A 23,267-nucleotide genomic window follows, 5' to 3' on the forward strand; every position below is an offset into this window, starting at 1 on the left:
ATGTACATCACCTGTATTCTATTACTATAATTTACATAGGTTTCAAGTTTACCTGACAAGGTAGTAAAAGGGAAGGGGATGCTGTGTAAAATATGGAACAACTAGATAAGTAGTTGGCAATTGAAAAATAATAATAATATGCCAAGCCCTTCCCCCGCATTATAGGCTATCGAATAGAAATGATATTTCGTTGGGAAGACTTCTGTAGCTCCTAGTAAATTGTAGTGATAACTTCCAGTGTCTCCTTCCACTGTAGTTATGGCAGAAGGTGAAAGCAGCAGCCTCTTCCTCCTTTATGAGTAATTTAGTATGTATGATATACCCTATACACCACTTCCCCCACCTCCAACATTCCTGGAAACCTCCTTAGTATATATGACAGAACAAAACACAGCATCTAGTCATCGTTTCTTTATTTGAAACTTCTAAACTCAGCAGATGCACATTCAAAGTGCAATCTTGCATTATATAATCCAGTAGTTCCTGGAACAGTGTCAGGAAAAATGAATCATGTACCCTTTCAGCTTAACTATTAAAAAGGCTCTTATTTTTTCTTAAAGTGATCGGGAGTTCTATAGTTGGGGTTGCAATCTATTCTTGTTATGTAAGTGGAGGAAAGTTTTCTAAAAGCATTCATTTGAATCCGAAATCATCTTCTAGCTTCAGCCAAACCAACCATTTGTTGTGGTAAATATAGCTCTGAGGAGTTTAAACCTCACCCTGAAAACTTTCAGTGTTTAAGCTTATTTTAGCTGTATTTTATGTTCACGGAGGAGCTTCTGCCAGACTTCTCCTTGTGGAAACTGGTATTTCCTTGCAGAATCTTCTTTCATTTCAGTGGAATATCCAGCTGCCTGAAAGAACAAATTATTATTATTATTATTATTATTATTATTATTCCCCTTTCATATAAAGATCACAGGGCAGTTTATAGAATAAAAACACAAATAACGTAGTACAAGAACAGACAAATTTAAAAGGTCATAGATTGGTTTTTTCTATTTAAAACATTCCTCTTCACCAGGTTTTAGGCTGATTAGAAAAAAATCCCCATTTTTCTTACTGTCTGATCTTCTACTTCAGCCCTGCTGTGGGGTGATAAAACAAACCTCAGAGGCATGACCAACATTCAGTGTGACTCTTGGGTGAAAAAGGTTAGCCACCTCATAATATGTTCTAGCTACCATTTTCATGAAAACTAGTGCATAGAATTAGCCTGAAACATCTTAAGGTTGTATATCCCCACCTCTACTTTGTCACTATTTTGGCAGGTCTGCCTAGAAACAAGCTAGTATGATACAGAACCTGTTAACTTCTGTATAGGTTGCGAATATATTTAGCAGCAGCTTACGTATTACATTCAATAATGCATTTTGGTTTGTGTTACAAAATTTTGCATTAATTGGTCATAGTGTTCACTAGGTTATAGTGAACAAAAATTAATGCTATCATTTGGAAGCTTACTCAAGGACCCTTAATTTCAATACTAAAATTGTAAATACAAAGCAACCATATATTTTGTGGATTTGCAAAATCTTCAGCAAGAGCCCTAATCCAAACTTCAGAAGCTGTCCTGGGTATCCTTTATGGGTGGGGAACAGGATCCTGTTAGCAGAACCTAAACTTGCCCACTCCCTGCAGGTGTATGGGGCCATTACCTGTCAATCACCTGATATTACCATGACACGGCGACCAAATCTAGCCTGTGGGCTGTTTTAAAACAATGACAACTTGCACATGCTGTGGATAGGATATATGTGGATTTCCCTCTTGTCTCCATTAAAGGTTTGAGGAAAGACTTGCATTCTGGGAGCACTGAAAATATTCTGGGGGTACAAATACCTGTGGCGGCATATAGGATGCATTCTTGATTACTACAGGGTACTTGAAGTGTTCATGTAGATGGTCAACATATTCACACATCCTGAAAGGAAAACATTGGTTAACTAGACCCCTTTAAAGTCCTACCAAAAAAATAAAGTTATTTCAAAATGACTCAAGTTTAACAAAAAATAATACATTCTGACACAAAAGCTATTTGAGTATAATATTAACTACCAGGAAATATGTAAAGTGAAATACTGAGCTCCTAATAATGGAAGGAGACCATTGTAACCCAGTAAGTTTCCCCCCCTCAAAAATATTATAAATAAGAAATTGAGTGTTGTAGCTTTTCAATGTGAGAACGTTAACTGCTGCATCAAAATAAAGCCAGCTAGCAGAAATGAATCGCATGGAGGGAGGCCAATTCTGAGCACAATCATTGCAGTGCTGTACATTTTAGTTACATACAGAAATATATAGGGGAAAATACAAAACAAGTATTACAAAACACTTCAAGTATTATATCCACACACAAAGAGAATGATATTGGTAAAAGGCTGTTACTTTGAGAAGTTGCTGAAGATGGAATGGACACTCCACCAATTAGCTGAGTGGTGATTTCACTGTTCATTCCAGTAATAGTATATTGACAGCCCTGACAACATAGTAAGTTAATTGTAATATTGTAATATTTAAAAAAAAGAACATTGGGGTGGGGAAATGAAACACTACAGGTAATTGATCCCACGGGTAACTGAAGTGTTGAGAAATACATGGGAGTATGATGGTTGCTCAGGTTTGCTAAGTAAACAAAGCTTTACAAAGACTTCAGACTATGGCTGGGATTAACAACAAGGGTTAAAGGGAGGGATAAAAATGAAAACCAGGGCTACGGTTGTGGCAAAGAAGGGTAAAGCTTTGTCCTGAATTTGTCTGTCAAAAAGAAGATCATATGTATGATTGATCAAAGACCAGAACCTAGGCATCGGGTCCAAGAGTCAAAAGCCAAGACTCGTGGAGACTGTTCCAATTGGGAAGAATCAGATAAATACTACTACTAACCTGTTCTCAAGGCTACCAGATATTGAAATGTAGTCAAATATTATCAAGTGCTGTACCAGCTCACAGAGCCCAACCCCTCCAGCATGAGGACACACAGGGACTGAAAACAAAGGATACAAGCTGCATTAGCACGGCTGACAAGACAACACCACTTGTTATCCCCTCTAGCCTAAAATATGCTTTGTGGTGCTTAATTCATTCCTTTAGCTTTTTAAAAATATATTTACCATAGATGATTCCTGGAAAAAGCCTAACTCCCCTAATACTACTTCTGCTATAAAAAAATCACATAAAAATCATGTTTACATACACAAAACCAAATGCTATGCCAGCAGCAGAAATGACCAGAAAACACACCTAGTACTTTTACAGCAGAATTTCAAGAGCCTTACCTTGAAATTTCTTGGCCATCAGCAGCACAGACAAGTTTTCATTGACACTGCCCAACCTGCAACTATCCACCTGGACGTAACTCAAGGCCTGAGCCTGCAGGAGCTGCTTAAATATCACTCTGTTATGGCACTGCAAATGATGGGGAAAAAATTGCTTAGCCCAAATAAGATCAAAATATTTGAACGTTAGCTTAAAATCCATAGAAACTACAGCATTTTATTATAGACCCTATACTGTTGCCTTTCAAAGCAATGCATATTGAACTTCTGCATCCTAAAAAAACAGCCTAAGAGACAAAACTGAAAAGATTCTGCCTGCCCTGTTCCATATGAAGGCTTTAAATTGTTTGAACAGGGTGTATTTTTAGCAATGCACACTCATAAAACAAACGAATACAGTTGTAATGAACATATCTCAGGTGACTGCCCCAAAGAAGCATGCATACATATTTAAATATAAAATACCTAGCACTTGGGGTGTGCTAAAACTGGTTTCTTGACAATTTTGATTTGTTCCATTTTTTTCTTAAATGACAATTCAGTAAATATACTTCCATAAGTTGTTTAAATTTTAAGTAGAACAAGAAAATAATTTCCAAGCAAAGCTTTGAATGTAACATTTTATCACAATTGTCATGGCTCCTAAGATAAGTTAGCATATTTTTTTTTAATAAAGAGAGCTTCCTCCCCACAGATCCATTCCACATAGTTCTGGCACCACCACCATCCTAGCCCTCCAGAAATACTTTCCGTAGGAGAATGAAGGGGGTGGGAAACTTTCCTTCCATGAATTTCCTTAAGGTTGCAGTATGTTCTTCCCTGGGAGAAAGTCCCATTGAATTCCAGGGGCTTATTTCCGATTAGACATCTATTGGATTGCTCTGTAAATTAACTTAGGATCCCTAGCTGATAGGCACACTTTATTTGGCGCTTTCTCATAAACAAATATTTCAGTTCCAGGAAATGTGATGGGAAGATTTTACCCAATCACTCATTTCAGCATAGTTCGATGGAATGGCTTCCAAGACAACTAATATAAAACAAGACATTTATAAGGAAACTTACTTGTTCTCCTGTTGCAACACCAATCCCTAATGGCGCTAAAGCCTAAAAACAAGAACAGCTTGTGACATGCCATAGGTTTCTGAGTTTTTCCAAATCCAGATATTCACAGGGGGGAAACAAAATGTAATGGTTCAGCAATCATTTCATACAATTAGAAGAAAGCGAAAGGAAATTATAGAATTATTAGCATAGTTGATACTTTCTCTGCTTAATCAATTAGGTGTGAAGAATTACATAAGCGGGTGTGTGCGACCATATGGAATATCCTGGGACTGTAACAGCACAGTTATGCACACAAATCCCACTGAAATCAATGGTGCTTAAGCATTACTAACTTGGTGTTGGATTTTGGCTATGGTGTACATGCGAGACCACTGGTGCTCTAATAAGTTTTGATCACACATCCTTGGCTAGTATTGTATTTCTCATATAATTTGAACTTCAGGCCAAACATATTAAAGAGCGCTTGAATCACATGCATTTTAGGAGCACTGCTGGTTGGCTTGCACACGGATGTATATATTTTTCAGTCTTTTATTAGCCTTCACAAATATGTTACTCATTTAAAGTTTAATGGAATATATGCTGCATGTGTGACAGGATATTGTAGCAAGTAGATATTAATGACTTTTGACAACTGTTTGAGCCTGAACTCTGAGTGTTCTAAAGAAAACCACAAGTCAATAAATCATCAAAGTTCTCTGTTATGTAGAGAGTCCAGTGCCCTGATTCAGTTGGGACAAAACATAAATCCTAGATCTGCATTAGGTTGTCATCTCACCAAAATGGAAAACAACTCCTCTGACCTTGGCAATGGTTGCGTGCCCAAGAATATCATCAGGGGAAGTTGGTTCCTCAATCCACAGTGGTTTGAATTCAGCTAGTTTTGTGACCCATTCTATGGCTTCTTTCACTTCCCATCTTTGGTTAGCGTCCAGCATCTGAGAATAGTTACAGACTGCATTCACTCAACTATGTCATTGAACTCAGTGTTGTAACAATGGTGATGTTGATTTTAGACAGATGGAAAGTAAGGAGAATTTGAGTCAAGCTTTTCTTATGACACACACTAGGTTCATACTGCTGAGGTGTTAAACAATTTGAATCATCTAGTATCTGCTGGCTAGCATTTTCTATTGAAGTAGGAAGAAATAATGTACCCAATTCTCCAAACTACACATTTATTCTAAAGAAGCAAAGTCCTAATTAACTATGACCAACATAGGACTCAAATGTAGTGAAAAATCCTAGCAGTTATGCTTTGGCTAAGACTGCAGTCCTGTGCATGCTTCAGTCCGACTTGCTTGCAAGTAAATGCACACAATGTGTTAACCTTATTACAATGAATAAGAAAACAAAATACAATAAGGTGGAACCTCGGGTTGCGAACGTGATTTGTGTGGGGGGAGGCATGTTCGCAACCTGCAGCGCCATGTCTGCGTATGCATGGGTCGCAATTCTGCATGCGCAAAGCGCAATTTAGTGTTTCTGTGCATGTGCGAGCGCAGAAACCTGGAAGTAACCCGTTCCAGTACTTCCGGGTTTGGTGCGGTGCGCAACCTGAAAACGCGCAACCTGAAGCGTCTAACCCGAGGTACCACTGTACTAAAGATAGTGCCTGAAGAAAGTTTTGGAGGGCCACATAATTAAAATGTATATTTTTAAACATTAAGTTCATCAAAGCTGATTCCAAAAAATAAAGAGACTCAGATTTGTCAGTATGCCCAAAGCAGGCTTCCTCAACCTCGGCCCTCCAGATGTTTTTGGCCTACAACTCCCATGATCCCTAGCTAGGAGGACCAGTGGTCAGGGATGATGGGAATTGTAGTCTAAAAACATCTGGAGGACCGAGGTAGAGGAAGCCTGGCCAAAATCAATGGCTGGTTACTTTCCACCCCAACATAGGGATGGATTCCAACCATCCCCATGATTGACAGTGACAGGCAGCATGATATTACAACAAAACATAGCCCTAGATATGTGATATATACCAGTATATTTTCAGGACCAATCATTTCTCTAACAAGTCTGCATCTCCGAATGTCATCCTGGAGATCCGCTCCAACTTTTACTTTGAACCTAGGGACACATTTGTAATAAAATTAAGATGGCTAAAAGTTTGTAACAGCTTTTTTCTTCTTCTATGATCACTCATTTCTTTTATCTTTTATGTAACAGCATAAAAATGAGACCTGGAGAAGGGCAAGCTCTTCAAGGCTAAACTGAGTCTTTGCTCGCCTAAAAGGAGATAATATAGACTCAGTTTAGATTGGGGCAGAATTAATTTGTTTTAAACCTGGCCCATCATGTGCTCTGTAACTTGTTGCAGGCCTAGAAGACTTCTCTCCCACAATATCCTTGTAAAACACGCCCACAGGAACTCAAGGGATTAAGGCCTCCTACTCCTAGACTCTCTAAAAGCACTCCTGATTCCCTTTTCTACTTTCTCCCACAATTTATCATGAAATGTTACTTTTTAAGGCCTGCTTCAGAAGCCTTGATTACTTAACTGCTGTAGTAACAATGTTCTGAATGCAAGGACCCCGAGTTCTTGGAAATGATCTGCAAAGTGTGAGAAACTATATTTCCCAGGAGTCTTGGTGCCCACAATGTTGCTGCCACTTAAGACTTCTGAAGGAACAGCCTTTCTTACAGGCACCTCTTCCAGGTGTGTGTGTGTGTTTATATTTTGAAAGAATGGGAAATGGGTGTCTGTGGCACTGAGGAACGCTGTTGTTAAGAGATGAACTAATTGTGAACTGAGACTAAACTTGTGAAAGACTTGGTTTGGGCTCAGAATTAGCCCAGGAATTCCAAACTGGAAAAGTTTATACTCTACTCTCCAACTCTGAACTTCAGAAGCAATATGAACGCTTCAAATGTGTGTAAAAACATCTCATGTAAATCCATGCCAATCGGTGGACTTGGTGATATGTGAGCATGAGTAACTTGATGTAGGACTGAGTCCAATGCCCTGATTCAGTCAGGGTGAAATGTAAATCCTAGATTGACGTTCTAGGTTGGTTTCTTCACACCCTAAGTTTGTGTGTACACAGGAGATACAACTTGCCTCCACTACACATGTATGCACATGCTCAGATACCCCTGCAATGCAGAACAAAGGGACCAGCTGTGCTGTTCACCTGTTTGAGGTGCAGAAGGACAGTCATTTCTTCTTTACTTCAGCCCAGCAATTGAGCTAAGCTGTCAAAGCTGACGGCAACAACTTTGCTGTAGTGGTTGGTGGTCCTCACCTGATCGCCCATCACCTGTGTTGCTGCTTCTCACCAGGAGGGTGGGTATGCGGGATATGGCAGTTAAGGTCTGTCCAGTGCAAATGCACACACTGCTGGTACCATGCAGGCCTTGCCCTTGCCTTGCCCCTACCCCCTACCTCCCAGGAAGTGGAAAAAAATGAAGGCAGCAGGAGGTCAGGTGAACTACCAACCATGACTGCAACTTTTGGATGTAGTGCCTGTTAGAATTCCTCCTCCGTCATTGCAGTCATAGGATTGTTGTCTATCACATGACGTGTATGTTTTGACTCCACAAAGTGGGAAGTGGCGGAGACAGGATGTTTGTGTTACTGTGTTCTGTGAAGTGGGACTATTGTCCTTCGTTATCTCTCCTTGCTGTCTGATGCTAGAGAGAGAGGGAGCCATGTTGCAGTGCTCCGTGCGTGTATATTTAAATAAAGTAGATTAGCCAAAATGCTGAGTTGCTGAGGTCTGTTATGCCAACTGCGAACACTCTGCAGATCCCTAAGTGTGTTGGTGTCTGTTGGCATTGGTTGCTGTGATGTTTGGGCTGAAAAAAAGCTTTTGAAGCTCCCGAACGAACGACCAGGAGGGAGAGAACATGCCAGTCGGGCACGTGCCTCTGCCAGGGTCCTACTCGAGTGTAGGACGAGCTCCTGACAGTGCCTGTATGTACATAAAGCAGCAATTGTGTAGCCCACTTTGGAAGCAAATCAATAACTTCCGACAACCAAGGTAAGAAAATTCATTTTCTTTTGTCATTTTCCTGACAAACCAGAACTTGCCTGTTATGTATATCTTATAAAACTAGAAGTGAAGTATTCAATATAAATTGACTATACCTGGTCCAACCATCCTTCAGCGCTTCAGTACAAAGCTGCCAAGAAAGTTACATCTGTCACACACATACAGTACACATGAGCAACCATTTGTACAAAAGGACTCTTAGCCGAACCGTCAGAATCTGTTGGTTTTATTGTCTCGTCTTTCATAGCAGTGTATTTCACAGGTTAATAGTGAGTTCACTCGCTTAGCGTGATTTAAGATATATTGCTTTTTAGGTTCACCGGTCTAGAGCAGCCTCTGCAAAACTAGTACCCTCCAAATATTTTGGAATGCAACTCCCATCAGCCTCAGTCAACACAGATATGCTGGCTGGGGCTGATGGGAGTTGTGTAGTTCAAAAACATCTGGAGGGCACCAGGTTTGCAAAGACTGAAAAAACAGGGAGTGAGAAGAAATTGTCATTTCACACAATCCCTGTATGTGTACAATACAAGTGTGTCTACCCACACGGCATGCAGAATTGAAGGGAGAGTCTATCCTGGGAGATCTATCTGTCACAAAAGAGGGGCAAATGGATCATGGGAGCAATATCTACTTAAACCGGCGTTACCACACATGGACCATGATTCATATAAATTGTTCTATGCACAGCTGGAGAAAGAACAAACCCTTTAAGACTTGATTTCATATCCCACCCACATACAACAGCCAGGGAAAATTGGACAGATTTGCCCATCTCTGCAGTTTCGTTCCCTCTCAGTTTCTCATTTTTAGTCCTCAATTCAGTTCTCCACATTTCAACACTTTGCAATAATAATAAAAAATCCTTGTGAAAATCCAACAGCATTTATTGCACGTCTCCTAATTTGCACCTTTTTGAGTGCAATCATGCCTAGGGACATATTTTTGTAAAGCACTTTCCCCTAAAATAATGCATTTTTGAATGTTATTTTCATTAATGCACATTAGTGGACACAGTATCCGAGTATATGCATTTTTGCACACATTACTTGGTTTTAAAAGGTTTGAACGGTGGCTGTGTTTCTGTTAGCATATTATTTTGGAAACTCTGCATTAAGAGAGTTCGTATTTTAATGCAAACTGGATCAAATTTCTCCTTCATGCCTGGTGGGAACCAGTCTAAGAGCAACAGTGACCCACGTGCATGCCAAAAAAGTGACAATATCTGACAGCTGCATTTGAAAATGGAATTTGCTTTTGACTCTTCCTCTGTACTGCCTAAACCAATTATCTTTTGTGCATCTGAACTCAAAGCAGAAGTCTAAATGGAAAGAGTGCGGAAGAACCAAACCTGTTTCAGTTGTTGGTCTGGATAGCCTAGCCAAGCACACGATGTGGTATAAGCTGGGTAGCCGCATTCCAACATTTGTTCTTCTACAAAGAGGCAGAACGTCACCACCAGCAATTCAAATGAAATTTCCTTGCAACAGAATCACTACCCTGGGAAAACACATCTGGATTCCCTACAACAACTGGACACTAAAGTAAAAATGTTTTAAAAGACCTCTAGGATGATTGAAAAGCCTGGGTTCCCACAGGGGCATTTCCCACTGCTTTGCCTGAAAGTAGCTAGAGTTTCCAAACGCTGCCTTTAAAGAAGGGTTGAGGAGCCACCATTTGTTGTTGAATTCGCAACGCTCCTCATCGCCAACTAGCATGCCCAATAGTCAGGGAAGGTGGAAGTCCAACAACATTTGGAGGGCCACAGACTCCCTATTTTAAGAAGAAAGAAAAAGAAGGCTATTCCTTAGTGCATTCAGTGTCGCTATGCATGTGAGACATCAGTGGCATTTTCCCATATCAAGTTTCAGAATAACCTTTCGGGAGTCAAACTAATAATCAACTAACAGCAGAAGGAAGAGTTGTTCTGCTTACCTCTTTGTTTTTTCCCCACTAGGCCACTTTGAAGGATTGCTAGTGAAATGGAAAGAGAAAGCACAATGTTAAAACCAAAATGCAATGTCATTCCTATCTTTATTTATAAAGAGCGCTATTTTTATATAGCAAAATTACATGGAACTGCACTTGCTGTACAAATAATTACAGGGTCTATACTCTGAGCTGTTGTTACACTGAAGCCTAAAGCATGAGCCATGAAGTACAGTTCACAGTTTAAACCTCTGCTTAGTCACAGATTCACTGGTGGCAGGGTGGCATAGGTAAGCCATTCATTTTCAACCTCAGCACCCTGCCTCCCCATTTGGAAGAAAAATAAATATAATAATAATAATAATAATAATAATATTTATACCCCTCCCATCTGTCTGGGTTTCCACAGCCACTCTGGGCCGCTCCCAACAGAGGACTAAAAACAGAATAAAATTTCAAACATTTAAAACTTCCCTAAACAGGGAAGAGATGGTTGTGGTAGGCTGCTCTAAGAACAGTTTAAAAGTTTACTGAGCTAAAGCACATTAAGTACAGTGGTACCTTGTTTCTCAAACGCCTCGGTACTCAAACAACTTGGAATCCAAACACTGCAAACCCGGAAGTAAGTGTTACAGTTTGCAAACATTTTTCGGAAGCCGAACGTGCTCCGTTTTGAGTGCCACGCTGAGGTCTGTCTGTTTTTGCTATTTATTTTGCGTTTTTGTTTTTGCACCTTTTTTGTTTTGCTTTTGTGACTGTGTGGAACCCAGTTCAGCTACTGATTGATTGTGTGACTGCAGTACATTGTTTATTGCTTTCATTTTATGGATCAATGAGATAGTAAAATTCATGTTAAATTGCTGTTTAAAAGTCTGGAACAGATTAATCCATTTTGCATTACTTTCTATGGGAAAGCCCACCTTGGCTTTGGAACGGACTTCCAGAACGGATTACGGTAAGTTTGAGAACCAAGGTACCACTGTACTGAGAAAAAGCACTCTACTTACCAATTACTGAATATTAAATTTCCAGACTTGGTTAATAGAAAGAAATCAGTAGGGCTAACCTAAAGTAAGTGAATGTAGGTTTTGCGGCCTATAAAAATAACTTACTGAGAGCTTCTTCTTCTGTCAGGGCATCCGTAATATATCTGAAATCTATGCAAGATAACAACTGTTTGGGATCCTGGTAAGGAAAAAGGAATCAAATTGTTGTATTATTTGAGAAGTGAAATACCATGTAGGATTAACTCAGTCCAAGAGACATTTTCCATGCACAGAAACAGGTTTGTGTGTTCAGAGGTACGTTTCTGAGCACAATTCAAAGTGTTGGTGCTGACCTTTAAAGCCCTAAACGGCCTCGGTCCAGTATACCTGAAGGAGCGTCTCCACCCCCATCGTTCTCCCTGGACACTGAGGTCCAGCACCGAGGGCCTTCTGGCGGTTCCCTCACTGCGAGAAGCCAAGTTACAGGGAACCAGGCAGAGGGCCTTCTCGGTAGTGGCACCCTCCCTGTGGAACGCCCTCCCAGATGTCAAAGAGAACAACCACCACCAGACTTTTAGAAGACATCTGAAGGCAGCCCTGTTTAGGGAAGCTTTTAATGTTTGATGTATTACAGTATTTTAATATTTTTTTGGAAGCCGCCCAGTGGCTGGGGAAGTCCAGCCAGATGGGTGGGGTATAAATAATAAATTATTATTATTATTATTATTATTATTATTATTATTATTATTGATGCAAGCCCACCTGAAGTCACTAATCACATGTGCCACCTTTGCTGGCTGTGACCAGAGCAAGATCTGAGCCACAACGTCCTACTCTGGAAATATCTTGGCACCTTACAATGGTGGAAGCAAAATAACAAAAGGACCAAGTTTGAAACCAACTGTGCGTTTCAATGCCGATATTGTTGCACACAGACAAAGCACACCGATGCTCTTCTGTACTCTCCCACTGGGTGGCATTGGTTTAAGTTCAGTAAGTTTATTGTGCTAGCTGCAGGCCGGGACAAAAACCATATAAACACAAACGATAAAAATATAGAACAAATCCTCTGCTTAAACCAACAAAACAATGCAAGGGCAGCATTGGTAAAGTGGAACTTTGCTCAGCCAGGGGTGTAATCTGATGTGGCACATGAATTGAAAACCACTGATCTTTAGAATCTGGTTTGTATAGACACAGGACCTCAACACAGCAAACATTCATTGAGAAAGCCCTGTGCATAATAGAGGCAAATGCAAACAAGAAGCATAACAAGCTGCAAAACTGACATTCAAACGAGTAACCTGATGCAACAAATACCAAAACATGCAGGCTGTACAATTTTAGATGTGGATCATGTATATATATTAGCCTCTTGGAATAGGGACCTGCCAAACTTGTTCTTTATAAAGTGCTCTGTATATAGATGGTGCTACAGGAAAACAAATAATGAAAATACACTAGATTACTTTTTGAGGACCAAAATAGTACACAAATTTAAATAGCTATTTGCTTACTTTTCTTTGATTACTTAAGCCTCAAATGTTTAGTGATATCAAACTACACACCAACCAACTTAAAAACAACATAAATATGGATTTCTATTGTAATATGGACAATCATGGCATTTCTTTCTTACTGCCCCTTTTTTTTTAAACGAGCACTATAAATGCCAACTAACATCTGGTATAGCATTTGTTCAAGGACAATTGTTTGCACAGCAATGCAGGAAGCACAGAGATGGCAAGTAAACTGTGTAGTCCACAGGACTCAGAAGACTTTGTGGATTTTTGCCACAAACTATTTAACTAGTGATAGGTTGTAATTTGTAACCATAGCTTTAAAACATTACTTTAGCACAGCGAGGACATGAATAAATAATAAATAATACAGTTTTTTTCTTACCATGTCAACAAGCAGTTTCCAGAGTGGCTTTAAAAAAATGAGAGAGAGATTGAAATATTTAAAGTTGGTATGTCAGGTCTGGGGGGGGGGGGGGAGGCCTGTTGTTGGACTCCAAGTCCCATCAGCTGCAGCCGTGACTGACAGCCTGAGATGATAGGAGATGTATTCCAACAAAATCTGAAGGGGGACAGATTTTCCTCATCCCTGTGTTTGAACACTTATAGCAGTTGTTAGGGTAAATTAACAGGTTACAGAAAGACAACTGCTTATATTCTCTGACATGCGAGCCAGGAATTGTTATGAACTGGTGCTCAGGTTCCATTAAGTACAACACCTGCATTTTGCAACTGGATGTTGTCATTTCTGTTAACACGCTCTCTGCAGGGGCCCAGGATGCTGAATGCACAGGTTAGAGGCTGCTTGCTTTCCTCCGATAGGCTAGCCAAGGTGATGAGGGGCTTTGCCCTGACTCTGTTACTGTGAAGCTAGTTCCCCAGTATTTTAAGGAGCACCTCTGGATTTTTCTTACACTCTGCATGTATTTGGCCATGGCAGGATCATTTCTATCACTTGGAAATCATTCCGTTTCTACAAAATCGATTTTGGAAGCGTCTGAAATGCTTTACTTAAAGAAATAACACATCCCTCCATATATCCCAAAAGGCTATAGATAGGTAATATTTAAGAAAAGATGGGCATATTGTCAGATTTCCAGCTACTGAAAAATCTCATTCTGTGGAATGCATATGGTAGGTAGATTTGCCCCACCAATATTTGCACTTGATTTATATGACTAGAGCACTGAACTTAGAGAAACCTGGACTGAAATCTTCACTCAGCCAAAGCAGGAGATCTTGCATCACTCCTTATCCCTCAGCTTTAGTAAATGCAGATGACTTAACTAAAACTGAACACCCTGTGAATTATTTGTATAGTACTTAGAGGACAGGATACACTTGAGCTCAGATGTCACTGTGATAGCAGTCAATAACAGGACACATTATGGGAACTGACTAGGCATTTCCATTTGGATACTTTGAGCTGATGCAGCCTAAGAATGCTGGCAAGGTATGGAGTGCTACCTGTTTGCTCAACCTTTGCCTCTCATGGCTACTGAGAACTGGCAGGCCTGGGCAGCTCAGTTGGTTACAGCATGGTGCTGATAATGCCAAGGTTGCAGGTTCAATCCCTGTATGGGACAGCTGCATATTCCTGCATTGCAGGGAGTTGAACTAGATCAGGGGTAGGCATCCTAAGGCCCGTGGGCCAGATGCGGCCCAATCGCCTTTTCAATCTGGCCCACGGATGGTCCGGGAATCAGCATGTTTTTACATGAGTAGAATGTGTCCTTTTATTTAAAATGCATCTCTGGGTTACTTGTGGGGCCTGCCTGGTGTTTTTACATGAGTAGAAGAAGAGTTTGGATTTGATATCCCGCTTTATCACTACCCGAAGGAGTCTCAAAGCTGCTAACATTCTCCTTTCCCTTCCTCCCCCACAACAAACACTCTGTGAGGTGAGTGGGGCTGAGAGACTTCAGGGAAGTGTGACTGGCCCAACGTCACCCAGCAGCTGCATGTGGAGGAGCGGGGAATCAAACCTGGTTCACCAGATTACAAGTCCACCACTCTTAACCACTACACCACGCTGGCTCTTTTATGCTGGTGTGCTTTTATTTCAAATGCATCTCTGGGTTATTTGTGGGGCACAGGAATTTGTTCATCCCCCCCCCCCCCAAAAAAAATATAGTCCGGCCCCCCACATGGTCTGAGGGACGGTGGACCAGCCAATGGCTGAAAAAGGTTGCTGACCCCTGAACTAGATGATTCTCAGGGTCCCTTTCAGCTTTACAATTCTATGAGTCTAGGAGAAAGACGACTGAGCGTCTCAGCTACCTTGAAGAAGGTAGAGATGCAACCATGCCTTGGAACTGATCACTGCTGTCAGTGAGCCCCTTTGAAGGTGCGTTTTTACCCCAGTCAACTGATTGGTGCTAAGAGCACACCTTCAAACAGCTTGCTATGAGCTCTGCTATGTCCATTTGAAGGTATGGTTTGCACCAGTTCTGGCTATTCCTACTACTGGCTCCAGTCATGACCACTGTTGGGCAACACCCACCCACCACATGTGTGTCTTGAGGGCAAATCTGCATCATGCAATATCAGTGATATAAATAGATCAGCCACCTGAAATTAGGAAGATTCCTACCCTTCCATTCATGGAAAAACAGAATGGTTGGGAGGTGGACTAAACTGTGATAGTCTTGTCCACTTGTTTCCAATCTATTACCTTCCCTTCCTGTTTGGCCCACAAGTCCCAGACCGCATTCAGAATAGCAGCCGTGGCTAAATGCACAGCTCCTTTCTCAGGACCAATCTGTTGACAAAAGGATGTCGTCAATATATTATGGTAGCCATGAAGAGATAAGTATGACAAGACTCTCCCCAAAGGCCTACAAGGTATCTAAAGCATTTAGAATAATCTAGCTAAGGCAGCCTCCTTCGTTGAACGATATCAAGAAAAGGTTGAGCAAGGATATCCTTTTATGGAACAAGCAGCTACATGTCTCCTTGCAGTTCTGTAAGCCTATAATTCTTGGTTCCCAGATTTGCTGTGAATACATATTTGTATGGAAGCAAACAGTGAAGGGGAGTTGCATGATACGTTAAGCCAAACTACCTTGGAGAGAGACTGCAAACCCTGCAGGCTCCCAAATAGATGTTTCACAACCACTTTGTTCCTCCCTGGTCCATTTTACCACCATGCAAATATATGGTTTAGCACGCCCTCTGAACAGGGACTCCCGGTTAAGTTCTCTCCTCACTAACTGTAAGCTGTAACCAAGAACAAACCTTGCTTCACCAAGCGAGCATAAAACTTACCCACTTGCACTGAGCTTAGCTCTGCTCATCACAGAAGCAAAAAGGACTAGGGAGGAATGAAGTGGTTGAGCACTCCTCTCCAGGATCCCAAACATTCTTGCTAAGTCAGAGTTTGGCTTTCTATGTCATGCAAATCAGCCCTTTAAGATTTAGATAAATTGAGGTCAATTATATTCCAAGGCGTATTAAAGTACAGCTAGTATTTTCCAGCACACCCACCACAAACATATACATTGGCTTGTACAAAACCATAACATGATGGGCGCAACTCACTTAGCCATGTCCCTGCATTGTTTGGGGTTTGTACAATAGTGGCATTTTGTGAATATTTGTTGAAAATGTGTAAGTCAATAAACGGGGATGAGTGAGAGCATTTGACTTTGCCATGAACAGAAGAATACGAGCAATGTTGAACCTAAGTCTGAGGTTGCACCAAGTCAGCTCTGCTTTATTTGGTAATACATGTCTGGTGGCAGGATCAATACCTACTGCATTGGCCCAAATATAAGCAGCACTTTTTTTTCAAAATTCCGAACATGAAAAGTTAAAAGTCCGGATTACAAAAATTGGCTTTTACAGTATCGCTGCTGAAACAGACATAAGGTAAAAAGGAATAAAAAAATTTTTATTACCGATTTGCGAGCTTGAGACTGTTCATTTACCATTTACAGGTGTGAGTGCCTGCGGAACTGTAGCAACTGAATAGCGAATTGCGATTTTAGCAATTGTACGGTAACTTTTGTGGGCTTGCAAGATCAAAGGCTTAAATTGGCTTGGAGTTACAATTCTATCAACCGCAGCGATTTTCAGCCTGTAACCCAATTTTAAGGGAGCGGCTTATATTCGGGTATTATATTTTTTTCCTTTCCCCCCTTTGTATTTTAAAGGTGCGGCTTATTTGCGGGTGCAGTTTATATTCGGGCCAATATGGTAAATAGATTTCCAGTTATTTTTTCTTACACGGACACTTTTGCATTCATGCGTTAGCCTTATTCCAAAATGCTGAAAAGTACCTTACCCATCGGAGTTGCCCATCACTGGTGAGCTGCCGGTAGAAACCTCGAAAATCACCAATTATTTCATCCAAGTCTTTATTGACCACATGAGCAGAGAGTGCATTGACTGCGCAGACAACTGTAAAATACACCAAAATCTTGAAGGGTTTTAAATTGCAAATGAATCCAGGATTTTAGTGAGCTGTGAAAATATTGTGTGTTCAGTCCTTCAAACCAAAAACAACTCTTGAATGAAATCCTAGAGCGATGAAATACCAGTTTGGCCAGGGATGACTGGTTAATTCACAGAATTGTCCTTGGCACTTTACTTCTACCTTTCTGCACTTAGCATGAGGTGGACAACAAAACTATGTAAAATTACACTATGACAAATAAAGGAGGAGGATTAATCCTAAAGCCACTTAAGCTCAGCTAGGAACTTCTTGGAAGGCAGGTTATAAATCAAGTAAATGGGAGTGGCAAATAATGAGGCCAAAGGCTTGTCTAAACAGGTAGAAAGTGTCATCAGCTCTCACAAGGAAGGGAATTCCAGTCTGGGTACAGTCACAGACAGTGCCTTCTTCCATGTCCCTTGAAAACACTACCCATATATTGACAGGGCTTTCCTGAAAATTCTTATACACAATTGGCTTCATAGGAAGGCAGGCAACCTGGTCATTATGAAAGGACTGCTAGTGTTTCAAAAGAACAAATAACAAATTTAATAACACATTTAAAACATTGTAAAAAATGTATAAATTGCTGTTGGAATGGCATTTGAAAGATGAAGAGGTTAAGTCGGTTATGATACATTGGGCCAAAGATTTTGGTTATATTATACAGCTAAAAGACTGGGAGAAATTATGGAAAGAAGGAAGAAAAATTACTGCATGCAATGCTTTGAAAAATGTAACCAAAATGATGTATAGATGGTATATTACACCAGTGAAATTAGCTAAAATGTATAAAATAAGTAATAAATGTTGGAAATGTAAGGAAAAGGAAGGCACTTTTTATCATCTGTGGTGGGACTGTAAGAAAGTGAAAGGCTTCTGAGAAATGATTTATAAGGAGATGAAAAAGATGCTGAAATACACATTTATTAAAAAAAAAAACCGGAAACGTTTTTACTTGGTATTATAGGCACTGACATTAAAAGACAAGATAAAAAACTGTTTTTATATGCGACAACTGCAACCAGAGTATTATTGGCACAGAAATGGAGGCAGAAAGAACCACTGATGAAAGAGGAGTGGCAGATGAAGGTAGATTGAACTAATAAGTTTTTGTAAAGCAGTTCCTAATTTTGGCAAGAAAATAACGGAACTCCAAAGGGATTGCATGCCATCAATTCCTTCCTAGCTGTAGTGGGATAAGGTAGGGTTTCGGTGTGTGTACAGAAAGCATCTGCATAATGCATAAGCCAAACTCCTCTTACTTCAGCTGAGGTGAACAGAAGCAGTAAAGGATATCAAAAGAGAACTGTAAGTCATATAATCCGATTAGGGTTATCACAGCTGTTTGATCAACATCATGCCTTGCAACTCATTTACTAGTGTTAATAGCTGCAGCAAGATACTGCAGCGGAGTGGAAAGGCTTTAAAGGATTATGATTCTGTTGTTGTTGTTGCACTGGGATTGGAAGGAACCGCAGGTGGCTAAAACGTTACTATACTAAACAGAAACCCAAACCGATGGGAAAATTGCTCAGCAGTTTGCATTGGCAGAAGATATGCAGGGGGCGGGGGGAGGAAGTAGCTAAAATGTTTCTAGAAGAAAATAGCAGCTGTTGTGTGTTAAAACCTTTGCTTTAAATCTGATCATGTTTGCAACATTTTACATCACCAATTATACACACTCACCCTGGTAAATGATAGAATTTCACCTGCTGCTTGAGAGTGCTTTTCAGTTATTCCTTAAATGTAAAGCACACCATTGATGATGAGCATAGGAAACTTTTCATGTGTTTTAAAAGAAGCAAAATTTATCTAGGTTGAACTCTATTGCTAAATGTCATGCAAATCTACACAGATAACTAGATCAGAATAAATTTTGGGGAGCAGGGGAGTACACGTTATCCACAGAAGTGCCCATTGTGTGTGTATGATTAGAAAATGGCATGAAATTTACCGTATTTTTTGCTCCATAGGACGCACTTTTTCCCCTCCAAAAATGAAGGGGAAATGTGTGTGCGTCCTATGGGGCGAATGCAGGCTTTCGCTGAAGCCTGGAGAGTGAGAGGGGTTGGTGCGCACCGACCCCTCTTGCTCTCCAGACTTCAGGAGAACCCCAGTGCCAGCCCCACAAGGTCGGGGGACAGCGGGGAGGCGGAACGCCGCCATCCCGCTGTCTCCCGATGTGGTTTGGAGGCTGACGGCGGGGAGACGCGTGCTTCTCCCTGTCGCCAGCCCCGCAAGCTCCAGGGACAGCGGGGAGGCGCAGCGCGTCTTCCCGCTGTCCCCGGACCTGGTCTGAAGGCAGGCGGTGGGGAGAAGAGCAAGCTCCGGGGACAGCTGGGAGGCGCAGCGCGTCTTCCCGCTGTCCCCAGACCTGGTATGAAGGCAGGCGGTGGGGAGAAGAGCGCTTCTCCCCGCTGCTGGCTCCACAAGCGCCTGGGGGGAAAATAAAATTGTTTTTCTTTATTTCCCCCCCAAAAAACTTGGTGCGTCCTATGGGCCGGTGCGCCCTATGGAGCGAAAAATACGGTAAGTGGAGTTTTTCCAGGAATGTGCTACAGGTCTGTAAAGTGCATGTGGCAAGATTGAAACGTGAGAGAACATCAAATGTGGGAAGAGATGGGGCAGTTTGCATCCAGTTATTCTGAAACAGACACGTGTGAGGTGAGGTAACTTGCTGGCTAGAGCTGATGGGAACTGGAGTCAAATAACCTATGAGGCGCCACAGTTTCCTATCCCTGTTTTACAATAAATATTAGGTTCCAGATGCAGCAGAAAGGCATCAAGGTCTATATTTACTGATTTAAAGTCAAGACCAGACGAAAACATAATCTGAAAATGTTTATTTATCAGATAAATTTTATCTGCAGAGCCAGAAGGCTCTTACACCCATAAAGGCTGTTATTTTCACCTGGTGACTGAAATTCTTCAAAAAAGGCCTACAGGTTCCCCAGCCCTGACATCTGGTTGGTTTTTAAGATACCACAAGCTTTGTTTTCTGCATCAATAAACAAATATGGCTGCCCCTCTGGAAGTAGCCAGCAGGTGGTGATAGAGTCCACTAATGGCAGCCCTTCATAATATGGGATTTATGTTTAAAAGCTTCTTAACTCTATGATTTAGTCCAAAGGAATGCAACAACTTCACATCAGTGCTACCAACCCTGCTGAGTGCTGGCATTAGCATGTTTGAGCTGATGTTCAGGGAAAGAAGCTTTTAAAATATCATCATGATTGCTGAAAAAATGGAGGCTGCTTAAAGCAACACTCTGATAACCTGCAGTTGAGAGCTGCAAGGATAGCTTGCCATTAAATGCCATGCCTAAGGCAGCAGGAAATGTCAAGAGTTTTGTAGGTACCCTCAATATTGAAGTAGTATTAACACTAACAGAATTAATGAAAATTCTCTAACCCTTGGCCAAAAGGCTTCAGTGCTCTATGGCTTTGCAGAGGAGCAGTTGCAATACATAACTTATTAGTACAAAGATCAAGAAGCTCCTGAACTTAGATTTCCCCTTGGAGGCCCTTTCCAATGAGGAATTGTCATTCTCACAACAGATGATTAATTTAAATCAGAGGCAACATGATAACTTACCTACTTCTGTCCCTTTGCCCAGCGTAAATGTTAAGCCATAACCTTTGAGCCCATCAGGAGCATCTGTTTCTATTACAACATAAACTGCAGAATAATCTGGGTCGGGGTGCTGAATGGAAGAGCAAAAACAACCAATATTGATGCCAGCAACACACACACACACACTTGCATCTACATCTGGCTTCTTACATAGACATCTTCACCAAGTACAGTTTTTCTGAATAAGGGTTGGGTTTTTTTGGTTTTAAATCAAGAGGTGTAGTGTATCTCTTTACCACCAGCATTGTAGGAAAGGGCAGTGAAAGCCGTCAAACAGGAAGCAGCAACTTTTTCTTCATTAAGAAATTACCCCATGAATTTACTAACAATAAAAGGGAATAAAAGTGTAGTTCCATATAGAATATGATGTAGTTTCTCCCCTGTGGGTATGGCGGTTATTGTTTGTGTTTGTTACTATGTTATGTATTTTTGGGTTTTTATATCGTAATCCATCATGTGATCCTCAGATGAAGGCTGTTACAGAATTTTAGTTAAGAGGTGAAGAGGTGGGGGCAGTCAGGTACACTTGCCCCAACCTCAGAGGGATAAGCTGGCAATAGAAATACTTAACTGACCAATCACTTCGGATCTGCCCACGCAACAAAAGTCTTGCCCGCCCCTAACAAAGTCCTCCCCCCCAACAAAAATCCTGGCTACGCCCATGGCACTGGATGCTTTTTGGTTTGAGTTTGTAACTTTATTCCAGCAAGACTCCCACCCGGGCCTCACACAAGCTCTGCACGGGGCTGATAATACCTGCCATGAAGCTATTTGCCCAGCCAAACCTAGCTGCGTAAAGGGACAAGCAGCGTGGTGTCTAAATCACGACAGATCCAAGAGGAGAGAAAGCAGGAACACGTCTAAAGTGACCGACTAGCATCCTAACCCACTTAAAACTAGGAGATGCAACTTCCGCAGCTCCGTTGAGCTTGGGAAAACGCCCGAGGGAGGAAAGCAAGAGAGGCAGGCGAGCCCAATCGGCGAGATCTAGGAGCCCGAGGAGATCTGCCCTGCTGGAGCCGTCGGAGATCCGGCTGCGGCGCGGTGCCTTGGCAGAGGGCGCGCTCGGGCGCAGCGCTTACCATCGCGTCTGAGCCATGGCGGGCCAGGGACGTGGGGAAGCGGACGTCGCTCGCGGCCAGACCCAACACCCTCCCTCGGCCCATCGCGACAGGGAGCCTCCGGCGGGAGTTCTGCGGGAATCCGCTTTCCGCCGACCCCTGGGGATCCCTCCGGGACGCCGATTGGCCCGCGCGGCGCTTGTGGGCGGCCGCATCCGAGGGGAGGAGGTTGGAGGGGGAAGCAAAGGCCGAGGAGGCTCGAAGAACAGGGAAGAGCTAGAGAGGAAGGGGAGGCCCCACAAGTTAGAGCCCCACAAGGAGGAAAGAGGCTGGCCGGAATCCTGGCTGAGTTAGGGTCGCGCTGCGATGCAACTCCAAGGGGGTAATCGCGTGGTGTTTGCGCTTATCCTGGAGCGCCAAGGCTAGCTGCGCAACTATGCCTTTTTCACGCATTTCCCGCCCTGCCTCAAAGAATTCTGGGCGCTGTAGTTTCTTAAGGGTTGCTGGAAGTAGTAACTCTGCGAGGGATGAACTACAGGGCCCAGAATTCTTTGGTGCTTCCAATGTGCTTTAATGGGGTTTGCGATTGAACTCAGAAAAACAAACAAACCTGTTTCTTTAATAGCATGCACAGGCGCACTGCAATGCTAACTCCCCCCCCCCCCAATGGATACTGTTTCTCAGGTTTATTATGGCATAACCTTTTGTGGACTTACGAGTTTATACAATAATAAATGTGTTACAGTACAGTGGTACCTCGGGTTTCGGGTTAAGTACTTAATTCCTTCCAGAGGTCCGTACTTAACCTGAAACTGTTCTTAACCCGAAGCACCACTTTAGCTAATGGGGCCTCCTCCTGCTGCCGCACTGCTGGAGCATGTTTTCTGTTCTCATCCTGAAGCAAAGTTCTTAACCCAAGGTACTATTTCTGGGTTAGCAGAGTCTGTAACTTGAAGCGTATGTAACCTGAAGCGTATGTAACCCGAACCCGAGGTACCACTGTACAATTGTCTACTTAGAAGCCCCATTGATGTCAATGTTGCTTACTCCCAGATGAACAGGATCAATTGCAGCCTTAACTCTTGCCCCCCCCCCCAACAAAGTAATACATCAAAGACTTTGGATTTGAGCATTTATGGACACATCCTCTTTGACTAGGAAGTTCTTTCCTCAGTCCTTGATGAGGATAGGGATTCTCCATAGTTATTGGTATAGAACATGCTTTTTGCACACACTCAGGTGCACTTTAATCTATATATTCCAGGAGTGGGCAAGCACTTCTGATGTAGTTGGACTCTCAAACTGCCACAAGCCAACGCCAGCATGTCCAGTGGCCAGATATGGTGGGAGTGG

The 23,267-nt window shown here is 41.9% G+C and overlaps 1 protein-coding gene across 2 annotated transcripts; it reads right to left on the reverse strand.

The window, feature by feature from the left end:
• Nucleotides 1–396: 396 nt before the first annotated feature.
• Nucleotides 397–22,166, reverse strand: ENOSF1 (enolase superfamily member 1). Of its 2 annotated transcripts, none has more exons than XM_083450184.1 (16): nt 21,936–22,166; nt 20,815–20,923; nt 17,068–17,183; nt 15,457–15,543; nt 13,168–13,194; nt 11,389–11,461; nt 10,283–10,321; nt 9,699–9,781; nt 8,443–8,477; nt 6,335–6,422; nt 5,150–5,284; nt 4,344–4,385; nt 3,279–3,408; nt 2,887–2,986; nt 1,843–1,924; nt 397–854 (listed from the first exon to the last, which is right to left on the reverse strand). In XM_083450184.1, the coding sequence occupies exons 1-16, from the start codon at nt 22,017–22,019 to the stop codon at nt 744–746; spliced, it is 1,341 nt and encodes a 446-aa protein (XP_083306310.1). In that variant the 5' UTR covers nt 22,020–22,166; the 3' UTR covers nt 397–743. The 2 variants fall into 2 exon arrangements, 1 of the variants encoding a protein (XP_083306310.1); XR_014513689.1 differs by having other exon boundaries at nt 764–854; nt 1,843–1,964.
• Nucleotides 22,167–23,267: the final 1,101 nt, after the last annotated feature.

Source organism: Podarcis tiliguerta (assembly GCF_965153285.1).
Source record: "Podarcis tiliguerta genome assembly, chromosome: 7".
NCBI lineage: Eukaryota > Metazoa > Chordata > Lepidosauria > Squamata > Lacertidae > Podarcis > Podarcis tiliguerta.

Excerpts from the sequence above, each read along its gene's own strand:
- ENOSF1 (XM_083450184.1), bottom strand. The coding sequence starts at position 22,019 with ATGGGCCGAGGGAGGGTGTTGGGTCTGGCCGCGAGCGACGTCCGCTTC. Across the intron at positions 20,924-21,935 it reads GCCATGGCTCAGACGCGATG|CACCCCGACCCAGATTATTC; the intron begins GTAAGCGCTGCG and ends TCTTCCATTCAG. Across the intron at positions 15,544-17,067 it reads GTGATGGGCAACTCCGATGG|ATTGGTCCTGAGAAAGGAGC; the intron begins GTAAGGTACTTT and ends TTTTGTCAACAG.